The following is a 15,527-nucleotide window of genomic DNA, read 5'->3' as shown; positions in this document are numbered from 1 at the left end:
TCTAGATATAATATCCTTTTCTATAGTACCTTATCGGGCCACGTTCGATCTAACGTTGGAAGCAATAACATGTCATATGACGAAAATAGGGCGTATTTAATTATAAGTTTGTGATATAGTTCCTAAGGTAAGCGCATTGCATTGGAATATACCTATATACCTAGACTAGAGATAACCAGTGTCATAGCATTAATTTTTTATTTATTTATTAGTATTATCAATAAGATCCATCAAGCCAACTACACTAATTAAAAAAACAAAAAAATTAATCAAAAAAGCCTAGTGTTTGGACTTTCAAGGGAAGTTTGGATCCCCGGCATGTGACTTTAACGCCTCCGTTTTTTTTTTCAAAATTAAATTTTTCCGCTATGGTATAATCCGGTTTTAGGAAAATAACTGTCAAAGCTACAATTTTTTTTTTTTTTTTATACAAAGTGCAATGCTATGCTCCGACGCAGCCAGTGTCTATTTGCGCTAATTCAAGCAGCGGTATACCAATGTTCAGACTTCACTAAATCCCGTAACCTCTCCCTCTCCTCTTGGGTTCTCTCTAGCAAATGCTTGTAGAAGCTGGAAACTATCATCAACATGTAGAACCGGACGGCTGAAATAAAAGAGGTTTTATTGTAATTCTCGCTAAATAAATAAATAAATATACTACGACAATACACACATCGCCACCTAGAACCAATTTAAGCGTAGCTTGTGTTATGGGTACTAAGATGACTTATGAATATTTTTTATAAATAATATACATAAATACTTCGGATATACATTTAAACATCCAGACACTGAAAAACATTCATGCTCATCACACAAACATTTTCCAGTAGTGGGAATCGAACCCACAGCCTTGGACTCAGAAAGCAGAGTCGCTGCAAACTGCGCCAATAGGCCGTCAAATAACAAGCACTAAATCCCATCTACTGTTTCTCATAAATGACAACCTCCTTGGCTCAACCTTCTTGTGAATTTACACTCAGATTAACATCGAACCGAGCCGAACCGAGGCAACCTCGGGTCGACGTCTCCCACTTCCCCCCGATGTCGTCAAGCCCTGGGACTCTTCTCATGGCGAGCTTTCGCGCTCGCCCCACTCCCCCGGTGACGCCGTAGCAACCCCTAAGGTGGTTATCGGCGTCCATCCGAAAATCGAAAATCGCTGTGAATTTTTAACTAGGGGGTCTCGGGTTTGATTTCCGAATTTCTGAATTTTCTCTGGTCTGGTTTGGTGGGTGGCTTTGGCCGTAGCTAGTTACCTTACCGGCAAAGACGTACCGCAAAGCGATTTAGTGTTCCGGTGCGATGTCGCGTAGAAACCGATTTATTTAAATATAGCCGGCCTATATAGGATTTTACACTATACTTGTAGTTCGGTATTATAAGTTATACTAGTGTCACCACCATTTTGCTAAGTCCAGGATGGTGTACGGAGAATTTTTGAACTGAAAAATCCAACACATAATATTTCTTGGTCGATGAGGGAATCGAACCTAAGATGTCGTGATCCGTAATCAAGCATGCTAACCACTAGACTAGCGAGGCAGACAGGTGTCAGTGCTCGTAACCGAAAAGGGAAGAGTTGGGTTGGAATTTAGTTAGTAGAAATAACTATAGTATTACAAAAAGCTATAAACATGCATTCAATATTCGCACATATAAAACCCTTCGTTTTTATAGTTAAACTTCAAGTTTCTTAAATATAGTTCAACGGGTACATGGTACCACGATAATATTTTTGTACTTGTCGATATTTCGACCCAGTTGCATGGATCGTGGTCACGACGGGACGGGATAAGAAATGTTGATTAACCACGAAAATCTTAGTTTAAAATTTATGTTACTTGAAAATCGGTAATTGCAGCCCCCCACCCCCTTTCACTCCCCATACACTACGAGTCACGAAGGAAAGGTGAAGTCCAAATGTTGACCTTCAGAAACTTACTCAAGCCCAAAAACTCGACGACATAGATGAGGAGAGAGTTATTCCCGTAATGTTTAATGACGCTGAGGGTAGACCAGAACACGAAGACCAGTAAAGAGACCAACACTTGAAGCGACGTCCAGATAATCCAGGGCTTCACCAGTTGGACTTTTTCCTGAAAAGATTCACTATATATTAGTGTAAAATAAAAAAATATGTGGGTACTTATTTACACGCGTTAGTAGTGGTACTTCTTTGGCATCTTTTTATATCTTGCCTTATTCTACGTTTGTAGAAAAAACGGCACTAACAATAGAAAAAAGACATTGAAATTTTTATTACAACGCATTAGACAGTTAAATAAAGTTTATTTAAATATCACAAATAAATACAATACAGTTGTCAGTTCTCACGCAAACAACCTTACTTTTACTTTGTTAGTAACTTTTTTTGAATAACTAGAATGTTGACTAAGTATATAGCTCCAGGGTGTCGGTTTTTTGTGACAGTGTGCGCGCGCATCTTAAAAATGTACTCTCATCATTTCTCCCTAGCGCCATAAGAAGTATAACTTAATACAACAGTTTTTTTTACTCATATGAAACTGAATAGTAGAGTAAAGTAGAATCTGTAGTGCATCAGCGATGTTCGCGGAGGCACGAACAGATGGCGTTGACGCCATCGGGCGTGAGAACACCGCTTGAAGATATGTACTTAATCAGAGGACCCCATGTTTTAAGGCACTAACATATTTATATTTATAATAATATAGTCTTTGTGAGACAAAATATTACTCTATAAACAAAAAGCTAAAATTAACAATCGACTTACCTACCAGAAACAGACATAAATTAGTGATATCTGCTTATCGTCTGCGAAAGGTGCAGAACTCCTTTGTGGGGTTGAGTATACGCTTTTACTACATGATTCCTAATGTAATTCTTGACCTACCAATACATACGTTTAAAAAATGTGTAAACACACATCTAATACAGCGAGGTTACTAAACATTTGATGAATTCCTTAATGGCAAAGTAGGTTGGAAGCAGCCAGCCTCGCTCTCATCTCCCACAAGATAGAAAAATGATTGTAAATGTTGATGTTGGAAAAGAGCAACTACTGAGTTTCTTGCCGGCTCTTCTCGGTAGAATCTGCTTTTCGTGGTAGAGTCGCGACAAACATACATACTTGACCTTTCAAAAGTGCTTATAAAGTAGGCCTACTTGAAATAAATGACTTCCAATTTGAATTTAACATAGCTATAAGCTTTCATCGTTACTAACCGAAATGAACGTTTTGTTGTAATTTTTTAACCGACTTACCAAAAAAGGAGGAGGGTCTCAATTCGATTGTTTTTTATGTTTGTTACCTGTCTGTTTGTTAACTCTGTCATTTATAATAATAAATCAATTTGAATTTGAAAAACTGAAATAATAAATAGGTAAGCCGAAGCTTTCCAACAAATATTTCTAAACAATGAAGAGGCCTCAAAGTAAAATAACGAACATATAATAACAAGGCTTCAAAGGTAAAGTTAGTGTAATGTCAATGAGTGCAGTGAATAAAACTAGTATTTGTGCTATTTAATAAGCTCACGTGAACAAAGTGAACGCTAAATCATAATTAAAGACTGAGTTAAGTCATTGGACTATATCTTAGTTGAAACTATTTATAAGTAGAAGTTTAAGTTAAAAATAAGTTACTTATTAGGCAAGTCAGTGAGATGCCTTATTGCCTACTACAATCTAGCCTATTGGCTAGATTGTAGTAGGCAATAAGGCATCTCACTGATGCTTTGTTATGGTTGAGAAAATATATAAAACACTGACTGAGGATAGTTTGGAGTACTGTTGTAGTACAGCTCTTTGTGACAAATCAAAAATTCAAAATTCAAAATTCATTTATTTCAATAAGCACTTTTGAAACGTCAAGTCTGTCTGTAGTAGCTCTACCACCGGTTCGGAAGGAAGATTCTACCGAGAAGAAGCCGGCCAGAAACTCAGCAGTTACTCTTTTCCAACATCAACAATTTACATTTTGCATTTTAACATTCATTTTTCTATCTTTTGAGAGCTGAAAGCGGAGCCGGATGCTTCCAAGCAACCTTGTCATTAAGAAATTCATTAATTTTATAGTAACCTCGCTGTAATAAATGTGTTTTAACAAATTCCTTAAACTTATGCATTGGCAGGTCCAAAATCACCATAGGAATCATATTATAAAAGCGTATACGTAAATCGACCGGGGAAGTGCTACCATCCTTATTTCTGTTGCTAAGCAGGATTGTTGTAACACTGTGTTCCGCAGGGTGATTAGGTATCTCGCGTCAGCAATGCGACATGCGTAGATCTTGCAATCACTGCTGTCAAACGTCACTTTTGTTTATTTATTTTACGGAAAAGTGACGTTTGACAGCAGTGATTGCAAGATTTACGCCTGTCGCAAACCTGTCGCGAGATATGTAATCACCCTGCCGGTCTCACCTACGGCTTAAGGATGTCACTTTTGTCTTCTCTCTATTAAAGCATATTATTCTCTTACTCATATTTAAGTATGTTTTAGTATATATAAGTTTATTATTTTTATATTTATTATTATTTGTATTTTATGTGTGTAATCTTGATAAGTATTAGCGTGTAATTGTTCGTATGTATGTATATAATAATAATACACCGCACAAATCGGTTTCCCTTGGTTTTCCTAATCCTAAGGTTGTTAGGAAGAGATCGCTACTAAGCGATAAGGCCGCCCTTTGTATCCTATTTTTTATAACAGGTGAGATTGCAGTCAAGAACCAATAAAGATAGATAGAACCTATAACCTAAGATAACTCACCATTGCGCCAGGGAGTTTGACAAACCTGATATCTGAGGAAGAATGGCGATGGAATAAGGTTCCTAGACATCACTAAAGACATACCTTCAGTACATTTACCAACGTGATAGTATATAGGAACAGCGTGATGGAGTGCGCGATTGTCACACAAGTAACGACGCCATAAGACACCTTGATGTCGACGTCGTCTGGCGTCCAATGCGGGATATAAACCCAGACGACTCAACACTGATTAAAGTGGGTTCGATTCCCACAACTGGACAATGTTTGTGTGATGAACATGAATGTTTTTCAGTGTCTGGGTGTTTATCTATCTTAATATATAAAAATCTCCTGTCACGATGTTTGTCCGCGATGGACTCTTAAACTACTTAACCGATTTAAAATTAAATTGGCACACCGTGAGCAGTCTGGTCCAACTTAAGAGATAGGATAGCTTAGATCTTTAATTATAATCACAATTTTATTTTATTGCAAATTATTTGTCTATAATTAATTGACAGTCACATGTTATATATATATACTACTATACTCATTTAAGGCTAAGCGATACTGAATACTTTAAAAACAAAATCAAACGCAGACGAAGTCGCGGGCAACAGCTAGCTGTTATTATATATTATAAGTATTTATGTATATTATTCATATAATTATTCATCAGTCATCTTAGTACCCATAACACAAGCTATGCTTACTTTGGGGCTAGATTGCAATGTGTGTATTTTCGTAGTATATTCATTTATTTATTTATTTATTTTACTGCATCAGGGAGTTTGACAAAACTGTTGTCTGAGACATAATGTTAAGGACATTATGTCCCACGTGTGTGGTGCTTGACCTCACTGAAAACATACCCGTAGTACGCCCACCAACATGATGGTGCTTAAGAACAGCGTGACCGTGTGTGCGATGGTCACACAAATGATGACGCCATAGGACACCATGACGTCGACGTCGTCTGGCGTCCAATGCGGAGGCAGGATGTTGAGTGCTGCCAGGCATTGTGCTAGCGCGAAGATGGAGTACAACTGGAACATTAAATCATAACACCTTTTATCAATTATATCTTATACTCAAAGTCAAAGTCAAAAATATCTTTATTCAAGTAGGCCCCTAGGTGGCACTTTTGATGCGTACATAAGAATTACACGGTAGTGAGGTGATGGCGATAACCACATTCGTAAACTTAAAACTAAAGCTACGAGGGTTCCAAACGCGTCCTGGTCTAAGAAGAAGCCCACAACAAACTAAGCCGGACTACGCTAGCTTACTTACTAATATACAACGTGTAACAGAATTACGAAATAATATTGAAGGATGCATTAGTTTATTTCATAAAGCCTTCCTTCCTTTAACCCTGTAAAATTTTTAAATCAAAATAAGTATTTTTATTTTTCCATACAAACATTTTCAATACATTCTAAATGTTTACTTAAGACAACTTTATTGAAGATGAAAGACCGACACGAGCATAGGACCTACGCTACGCGACACGTAGGTACCTAATAAAGTTACACGAGCCATATGATATCAATTTTGGATGTGATGACAGGGCTGTATCTGATTTCTTTCAGTAAAAACTATGGCAGCGGTTTACTCAAAAACTATTAGGTTTTCGGTTTCACAGATAAGTCTCAGAGACAATACATTATGTACCTCTAAAGATAAGTCACAGAGACAGTATATAATGTACCTCTAAAGCCTGTAAAGTATTATTTCGGTTTTCATTTACACGTTGCTGAAAGTTTGTTTCCTTATTTGTTTGTTTACTTTGACGCGATTATCTCAGTAATTACTGGTGCGATTTGAAAAATTATTACTTTGTTGGATAGCCCATTTATCGAGGAATGCTATAGGCTATATATTATCACGCTAAGGAGTCCGGTGGAGTTGGTGTTAAGCTCCAATAGGAGTATAACACCAACGAAGAATATTTTAAAATCGGTGTTTTTTTTCTTTTGAGATATTCGCTGCGTGCGCTGCATATACCGTCAAAATTTTGAAAAAATCATGTATGACAAAGTTGTACCACTTTAAAAGATTCGCACAAAAAAAAAACTATAAGAGGAAATGTCTATCTTTTAAGGTTGACTTATACGCGGACAGAGTCGCGAGGGACCGCTAGTATATCTTACTTTTTTCTATTTTTATTAACTCTATTACTCAAAAAATCTCTTCTCTCTATCACATGTATGCAGATGATATCCAAATATATCGCTCATCTACCCTTCAAAATCTTGGTTCTGCTGTTGCAGCTATAAATAATGATTTGGCTGCAATTTCTGAGTGAAGCAGGCAATATGGGCTAAAGGTCAATCCTGCAAAATCAAAAGCTATCGTTATTGGTAGCTCAGGAATGATCGCGAGGGTTGATTGGCTGAGCATTCCTTCTGTTATTTATAATGGCATCGCTATTCCTTTTTGTGACTCTGTTAAAGATCTTTGTGTATACCTCGACCGGGAATTGTCATGGACAGTGCATGTCAAAGAGCTGAGTCAGAAAGTGTTTGGGACGATGAGCTCGTTGCGAAGGCTGGAATCATTTCTTCCAATTCCGACCAAAGTTATGCTAGCACATTCTCTGCTTCTATCTATTCTCGATTATGCGGATGCAAGCTTTCTTAATCTGACCTAGGATCAGCTTAATAAACTTGAGCGTCTTCAAAATCTTGCTATTCGGTTCATATTTGGCCTTCGCAAATATGACCATGTTTCCGAATTTTGACAAAAACTCAAGTGGCTTCCTATTCGTCGTCGCCGGGATATGCATGTACTTTCACTTCTGTACTGTGTGTTATTTCATCTAAAAACTCCCTCGTATTTAAAAGAGAAGTTCACTTTTCTTGGTGAGCAATCTTATTTAAGATCGTGCCGTGCGCTGACGCTGTGTATGCCTTATCATAGGACCAAATTTTATAAGCGTTCGTTTAGCGTACGAGCTGTGGAACTGTGGAATGCGCTTCCATTGAGCATACGACGATCCAAATCACTGGCGATATTTAAAAGAGCAGTTAAGGCCTATTATATTGTTAACGACTATTAATAGTATGTGTATACTTACTCATTTATTGTATGTTATAGTATTTAAATATGTAAGTGTTGTTATTATATATATTAGTTTATTTTTATTTATTAATTATATTATTTAATTTTTATATTTTTGTGTACACTAGTTTATGTATTAGCATGTAGTTATTCGCATGTATGTATTTTAATATTTGTACCACCAGCAGTCTATTCTCCTCTTCTTTTTTTTTCTAATTCTAAGGTTGCCTGGCAGAGATCGCTATTAAGCGATAAGGCCGCCTTTTGTATTACTACTTCTTTCAATATGTTTCTGTTTTTGTTATATTTTAAATATGTTAATGTTGAGGTATACAAATAAAGAGTTTAATGAATAATAATAATATATCCATCCATAATACTAGCAGACCTCGCCAAGCGTTGCTGTAGTTTTCCTGTATTTCGTTCAATTAGGTACTAAGCAAATAATTCGCAATAAAATAATTTGGCAATTATATATTGGGATACAAACTAGCCTATCTCTGAAGTAGGAATCAGACACACTTGAACTTGACCCGTTTTTTCGCAGATCTACATAGATTTTGTTAATAGTTTTTTTTTAATATTATTAGCGGGCAAACGAGCAAGTGGGTGCAACCTGGTGTTAAGTGATCACCGCCGCTCATATACATCAGCAGTACCAGAGAGAAAACTCTTCATTATAGCGTGAGTATACGCTTTTACATGATTCCTAAGCTAATTCTTGACCTACCAATACATGCATTTAAAAAATGTGCAAAAACACACCTAATACAGCGAGGTTACTATACATTTGATGAAGCAGCCAGCCTCGCTCTCATCTCCCGCAAGATAGATAAATGATTGTAAATGTCGATGTTGGAAAAGAGCATCTACCGAGTTTCTTGCCGGCTCTTCTCGGTAGAATCTGCTTTCCGAACCGGTGGTAGAGTCACTACAAACATACATACTTGACTTTTCAAAAGTGCTTATAAAGTAGTAGCTTAAGTAGTAGTAGAAATAAATGAATTTTGAATTTTTTTTTTAGCTCTGAAGACCTAATTTCAACAGCAATCAACACCTTAACAGTAAATAGGTGGTGTTTTTGGTAAGAAGGTAGAAGATATACTTACAATCAAAATTAAAGCTGACAGAACACTTCCAAACTTCAGGGAGAGACAGGCGAAGCTCGACTGCGTCGGTATATTGTCCAAAGATAAATGGAATCCTAAAACATAAAATTACAGCGATCAGCAGGGCTAGTATGGAACTGAGACAATTATCTTTCCAGGGAAAGGATAAAAATTAAACTTCTCCCACAGCTTTATCAACTGTCAGAGCACTGGCGCACCAACCGGAAATAAACTAATAGACCAATAATAAACGAGGGTGGAAAGAAGCTTTCGTTTGGTTGTTGGGTCAAGGGTCAGATACAGAAGGCAGTAGTCCTTGAAACGTCGCGTATTTTGAGGAGGTTCCTCACTCTGGAGCCCTGACCGCCTGTTGCTTGGGCAATCAAAAACCCCGCAAGCGGATTGTGGATGCTTTATCTAATATATTTTTAATAGATTTTTGATAAGCATTGTTACGATTAAAAAAAATTAAAATTGATAAATGATAGAAAATTAACGGGGATAAACATCTATAACAGGGCTAGCACAGGCAGGAGATAAAAATTATATCCCCGGATTATATCCCCTGACAAGGGATATAATTAACGTGCCCACCTGCTAAAGCACGGGGACATTGAATAGGATGGCACGGGGACAATGGGGCACAAATGTAAATAATATCCAAATAATATACACATATATTTCCACTTGCTGTGAGAGAAGATAACATTTTGATTCTTTCCCCGGGGATATACTAGTAATTATCTCCTCAGGGCTAGCATGGGCGGGGGACACTTCTCCACGGGGAAAGGATATAACGTTTATCCCCTCACGCATTTATATCCACCCCCCGAGCATGGGCACACGGGTGGACAATATATCCACGGTGGATATAATAGGGGAAAGACGAACCCCCGGTAAATGTCACAAATTAATTATTCTAATCTGTGCTCATGGTTTTGACAAATAAATATTTCGTTTTCTGTTTTGTTTTAGTTGTCTAAGTTTTTTATTGTTTTTTTTATCTATAAATGTTCCTCGTCTGCGGCTGTTTTTTATATTATTTATTCTGGATTTTTCAAAGTGGTATAAAACCTACCTTTCGAGAAAATAAAATGAGTGCAAAAATGTAAGTCTTCTATTATAAAATGTTTGAAAAAGTGACTACCTATTGATTTAGAAGCGTACCTAATGAATGAATGTTTTACAGTGAAAGTAAACAGAGACGTTAATCATCAAGATCCAATCCTGTTTACATATCAAATTATTGATCTTGTACTATTTTATTTAAAGTTGTGCTTGCCTTTTTCTATGGCCCATTAGTTGACAAATTTGTGTTTATTCAGATCAAGAAGTAATAAAATACAATTGCAAATGTTGGTAGATTTCATGCCAACCCACAACCACCTTGCCACTGGGGAATTCACAGGAACTCTTAGGAGCCAAAAGGGCAGACTTCCAGTGGCAAATCTTAGTCATTACTGAAGGAGCATGGGCCAGACGGGACGGTCAATCAGTGGAAACAGTTAAGTCAATTTTACGGTAAAGTAAGCAAGTGCAAAAAATTTAAATTATTTATTAGTGTTGTTGGCATCAAACAAGTCTTGCATAATTTTTCTTTTATTTGCAGACGTGGCAGGACATTAAAAAAGCTGCAACAGCACGGGGACGCAGCACCACAGGCAACATATACATAGTATACATGTTGCTGTAAAGTCAACCAAGTGAAGAATTTATTTATTTTCCAGAGTAGGTATAGATGGAAGAATGCAGGATGCTCATTTATCACACAAAAATAAATTAAAAAGGATGAAAAGGTTAATTTAGAAATTTTATTAATTAAAATATGTATTTATAAATCTTTCTCTTTTTTGTCGAGCAACTGTTAACAATCTTGTTTGATCCATATTTGATGTCTGATGTCGTTCTTCGCTCGTATTTACAAAATTTACTGTCATTTGCTCCATTAGAGTTCTGAAATATACAAATTATATTATGCTCAATACTGTTGACCCAAATTAGTAGGGCAAATTGTATGTGAAAATGCAGGATCAATGATTTATAAGGAACCATTATTATAAGATATAATTTTATAATATTACCAAACATTAATGTGCCCAATAATAATAAGTTATGGGAACTTAAATATTATTTAAAGTATATATTTACAATACACGCCTATAATGATGCATAATATTATAAAGTGTTATGCAGGCATATATAAGTGGAGATGCTTTTTCGGGACTGTAATGAAGCACCCAGTCAATCCCCAAGCTGCGAAATGTGTCTTTGAGGTACCTATTGGCCCTTTCCACACAGTTTCTTACTTGGCAGTGCCAGTTTGTGTACTTCTCTGCAGAACTATTTGGTGCAGCTTCTAAATCCGGAGTCATCATCCAAGGCCCTAGAGCATAGCCTGAGTCCCCAATAAAATTCTACTTTGTTATTTAAACATGTAAATTAATTCCTACTTGTTTTGCTTTTTCAGATTTTCTCCAAGATTTTAATAAAATGTTGAATAGAAATATATGCACAATCCTACATTGTAATTTCGACGTGATGATTAACCCATGCCCATGTTAAATAATTTATCAGACATTTTTTTTTGTATTTTCTTATATTTCATTACTAAATACAGTATCTACTGCCAAGTTTTTGTACTAATTCCTCAAATAAACAATTTTATTATAATGAGACATTGTTTTTTGTATATTCATATATTATCTGAAAATAACCTGCATAACACTTTATAATATTATGCATCATTATAGGCGTGTATTGTAAATATATACTTTAATGTTTGGTAATATTATAAAATTATATCTTATAATAATGGTTCCTTATAAATCATTGATCCTGCATTTTCACATACAATTTGCCCTACTAATTTGGGTCAACAGTATTGAGCATAATATAATTTGTATATTTCAGAACTCTAATGGAGCAAATGACAGTAAATTTTGTTAATACGAGCGAAGAACGACATCAGACATCAAATATGGATCAAACAAGATTGTTCACAATTGCTCGACAAAAAAGAGAAAGATTTATAAATACATATTTTAATTAATAAAATTTCTAAATTAACCTTTTCATCCTTTTTAATTTATTTTTGTGTGATAAATGAGCATCCTGCATTCTTCCATCTATACCTACTCTGGAAAATAAATAAATTCTTCACTTGGTTGACTTTACAGCAACATGTATACTATGTATATGTTGCCTGTGGTGCTGCGTCCCCGTGCTGTTGCAGCTTTTTTAATGTCCTGCCACGTCTGCAAATAAAAGAAAAATTATGCAAGACTTGTTTGATGCCAACAACACTAATAAATAATTTAAATTTTTTGCACTTGCTTACTTTACCGCAAAATTGACTTAACTGTTTCCACTGATTGACCGTCCCGTCTGGCCCATGCTCCTTCAGTAATGACTAAGATTTGCCACTGGGAGTCTGCCCTTTTGGCTCCTAAGAGTTCCTGTGAATTCCCCAGTGGCAAGGTGGTTGTGGGTTGGCATGAAATCTACCAACATTTGCAATTGTATTTTATTACTTCTTGATCTGAATAAACACAAATTTGTCAACTAATGGGCCATAGAAAAAGGCAAGCACAACTTTAAATAAAATAGTACAAGATCAATAATTTGATATGTAAACAGGATTGGATCTTGATGATTAACGTCTCTGTTTACTTTCACTGTAAAACATTCATTCATTAGGTACGCTTCTAAATCAATAGGTAGTCACTTTTTCAAACATTTTATAATAGAAGACTTACTTTTTAGCACTCATTTTATTTTCTCGAAAGGTAGGTTTTATACCACTTCGAAAAATCCAGAATAAATAATATAAACAAACAGCCGCAGACGAGGAACATTTATAGATAAAAAAAAACAATATAAAACTTAGACAACTAAAACAAAACAGAAAACGAAAAATTTATTTGTCAAAATCATGAGCACAGATTAGAATAATTAATTTGTGACATTTACCGGGGGTTCGTCTTTCCCCTATTATATCCACCGTGGATATATTGTCCACCCGTGTGCCCATGCTCGGGGGGTGGATATAAATGCGTGAGGGGATAAACGTTATATCCTTTCCCCGTGGAGAAGTGTCCCCCGCCCATGCTAGCCCTGCAGGATTTTAAACCCACGTCTAAGGACGGGGATAAAATTGTCTCTTTCAAATGTCAAAAAAGGATAGTCTTTCCCCTTTCATTTCTTCCCATGCTATGGGCGGGGGATATATATCCACGAGAAATGTCAAACGGGGATAAATTTATCCTCTCCCCTGTTGCCGTGCTCTGGCAAGGGGAAAAGATAATTATATCCCTTGATAGAGGATATAATCGGGGGATATAATTTATATCTCCTGCCCGTGCTAGCCCTGCTGCTCATGTTAGCCGTGCAGGGGTCTCACATCCAAAGAATGTGAGACCCCTGCACGGATTAATCTGTATTATTTTAATATTCAAATTGAAATTACCGCGAGCGAAGCTGCGGGTAAAAACTTGACAATATAATATGAATTCATGTAATTTTATATACAAAGGAAGTCACTATCGATTGGTTTTTTCTCAGTATTAAATACAGATAAACAAGAATGTCTGTTTGTAAATGGCAACAATTATTGCTCCTTTCAAAAATCAGCTCTTATCTCTCTATTATTCCGACGTGTCATTAACACGTTCTAATTGTAATCATTTAAATTATGCTAATATTATAAGTCCGAAACTTTGTTTGTTTGTTCCTAATATGCGGCTCAACTACTCGAAAACATCGACAAAGGATTCGATGAAATTACCCAAAAATATCTTGGAGCTTGGAGATGGATATGGGATACTTTTTATCCCGAAAAATACTTTGGAATTCGATCCCACTGGATTTAAAAATAGCTTTTGTTACCTATGCAAAACTTAACAACTTCAGCAATTTTGGAGAAATTTGGCATCTTGCGAATCTTGCGTAAAAATGTTTCCCGCGGGATTTTTAAATAACGATTCACTCGTGGACAAAGTCATAGGCAAAACTAAAGCTAAAAGGTTTCCAAGCATACGTCCACTACAAACTTAATCATTCATTCGTTTTATTATCACCTTCGCACAGTGTCTCATAAATAAGTTTCAAAATAACGAATTAAAAATGTGTTATTGTCGGCTGAATTCACGTGAATTTTTGTCGGAGATTGTCAGACTAGTTTCGAGACCATTCGGGGCTATTAGTCATAATATAGTTAAGTTAATTAACATTAACAAATTTAAACTGACACTCACGACAAATTCTAAAATAACAACTTAAAAAAACAGTGTGTGCCTAAGACCGCGCGGGAGAAGTAAAAACCATAATAACTGTTTTTTTATAATCTTTAATGTTTATAATGTTTTTTCAACATATAATATAGCACGATAACAGGTCAAACACTAACCCGCAATGTAATGCAAATAATTGTTAAAATAATTACTATTACGTACTTACCAATAGATAAATTAACAAAGACTAAAAAATTAGGTATTTTTTTTACTCCACTACAAGATAACCCTTGACTGCAATCTCCCCAGTTGGTAAGTGATGATGCAGTCTAAGAAGTTAGCGGGCTATCCTGTTCGCAGTGGCGTGCACTTCATACATGCACAAAAGCACTGCATACCCAAATTATTTTATATAACTCGTATTGCAGGGGAATTTTTCCATTTTATGCCATGCCTGCTTTATGTATACTCTGGTCAAAAACCTTGTGCACGCCACTGCATGTTCGGGAGTATAGAAATATCCCTAAAAGGTTTCTAAATATAAATTTAGAAACATATTCTAAAACTTAATCGCTTAGCGTCTTAAAAATTGAATAAACTAAACACAACGTTGAAAAGCAAGATACTGTATCTTTTTCGCTCGTGTCCCGAGTTCACCCAATCGAGGATGTCACCTCAGAGCGTGACGCTTCAGCCTAACTTACTACCTATGGAAAAATCTGTGTGCGTAACGCCAAAAGAAGTTTTCACTTAAAAAAACAAAACATCACTCACTTGATTTCATCTTGACTTCTACGCAACTTCACTCAATATTTCTTAATAACCTGTAGTATATCGCACTACCTTGAAGTGATATTCAAGTCTCAACTACCACTAGCTGAGCTATATGCGGGAAACTGGTCTGTGCTAACAATGGACACTGATAACTTATCAAAACAAAGTTTAATCGCATACTAGATAATGGACACTATCGCAAAGTCACACGTATTACCGATATTTGTGTATTTAAGGATATCGATAAAACGACAGAAGGATTTTCTTTGTAATTTCACCTTAAATGAGCGTGTTTAAGTTAAGCTTGACATTATTTTAAACTAGAGATTGAGCGCGTAAAAAGCGGTGATAGCCTAAGCGGTGATACCGCGTTTGCGCATAATCGCGTAGAAGTCGTCCAATTTAAGAAATTGAATATTTTTGTGAGGAAACCTGCAACCCTGAGAGTACTCCGATTCTCCAAGGTAGGAGAATACTAAAAATCCGCCCTTGGCCAGCGTGGTGATCTACGGCCTACACCCTTCTCATTCTGAGGGAAGCCCCGTGCTCTGTAGTGGACTGGTGATGGGTTTATGATGATGATTATTTTAAACCATGTAGATGTCAAAATTT

The 15,527-nt window shown here is 36.1% G+C and overlaps 1 protein-coding gene across 1 annotated transcript; it reads right to left on the bottom strand.

Moving 5' to 3' along the window:
- Positions 1 to 401: 401 nt before the first annotated feature.
- On the bottom strand, positions 402 to 15,047 carry LOC120631480. The gene is made up of 5 exons (XM_039901088.1): positions 14,916 to 15,047; positions 8,914 to 9,008; positions 5,614 to 5,787; positions 1,946 to 2,099; positions 402 to 604 (listed from the first exon to the last, which is right to left on the bottom strand). The coding sequence occupies exons 1-5, from the start codon at positions 14,923 to 14,925 to the stop codon at positions 480 to 482; spliced, it is 558 nt and encodes a 185-aa protein (XP_039757022.1). The 5' UTR covers positions 14,926 to 15,047; the 3' UTR covers positions 402 to 479.
- Between the last annotated feature and the right edge of the window lie 480 nt (positions 15,048 to 15,527).

The sequence above is a fragment of the Pararge aegeria genome, chromosome 18 (assembly GCF_905163445.1).
Source record: "Pararge aegeria chromosome 18, ilParAegt1.1, whole genome shotgun sequence".
NCBI classification, from domain to species: Eukaryota; Metazoa; Arthropoda; class Insecta; order Lepidoptera; family Nymphalidae; genus Pararge; species Pararge aegeria.
This window is presented reverse-complemented; position numbering and strand designations above follow the sequence as displayed.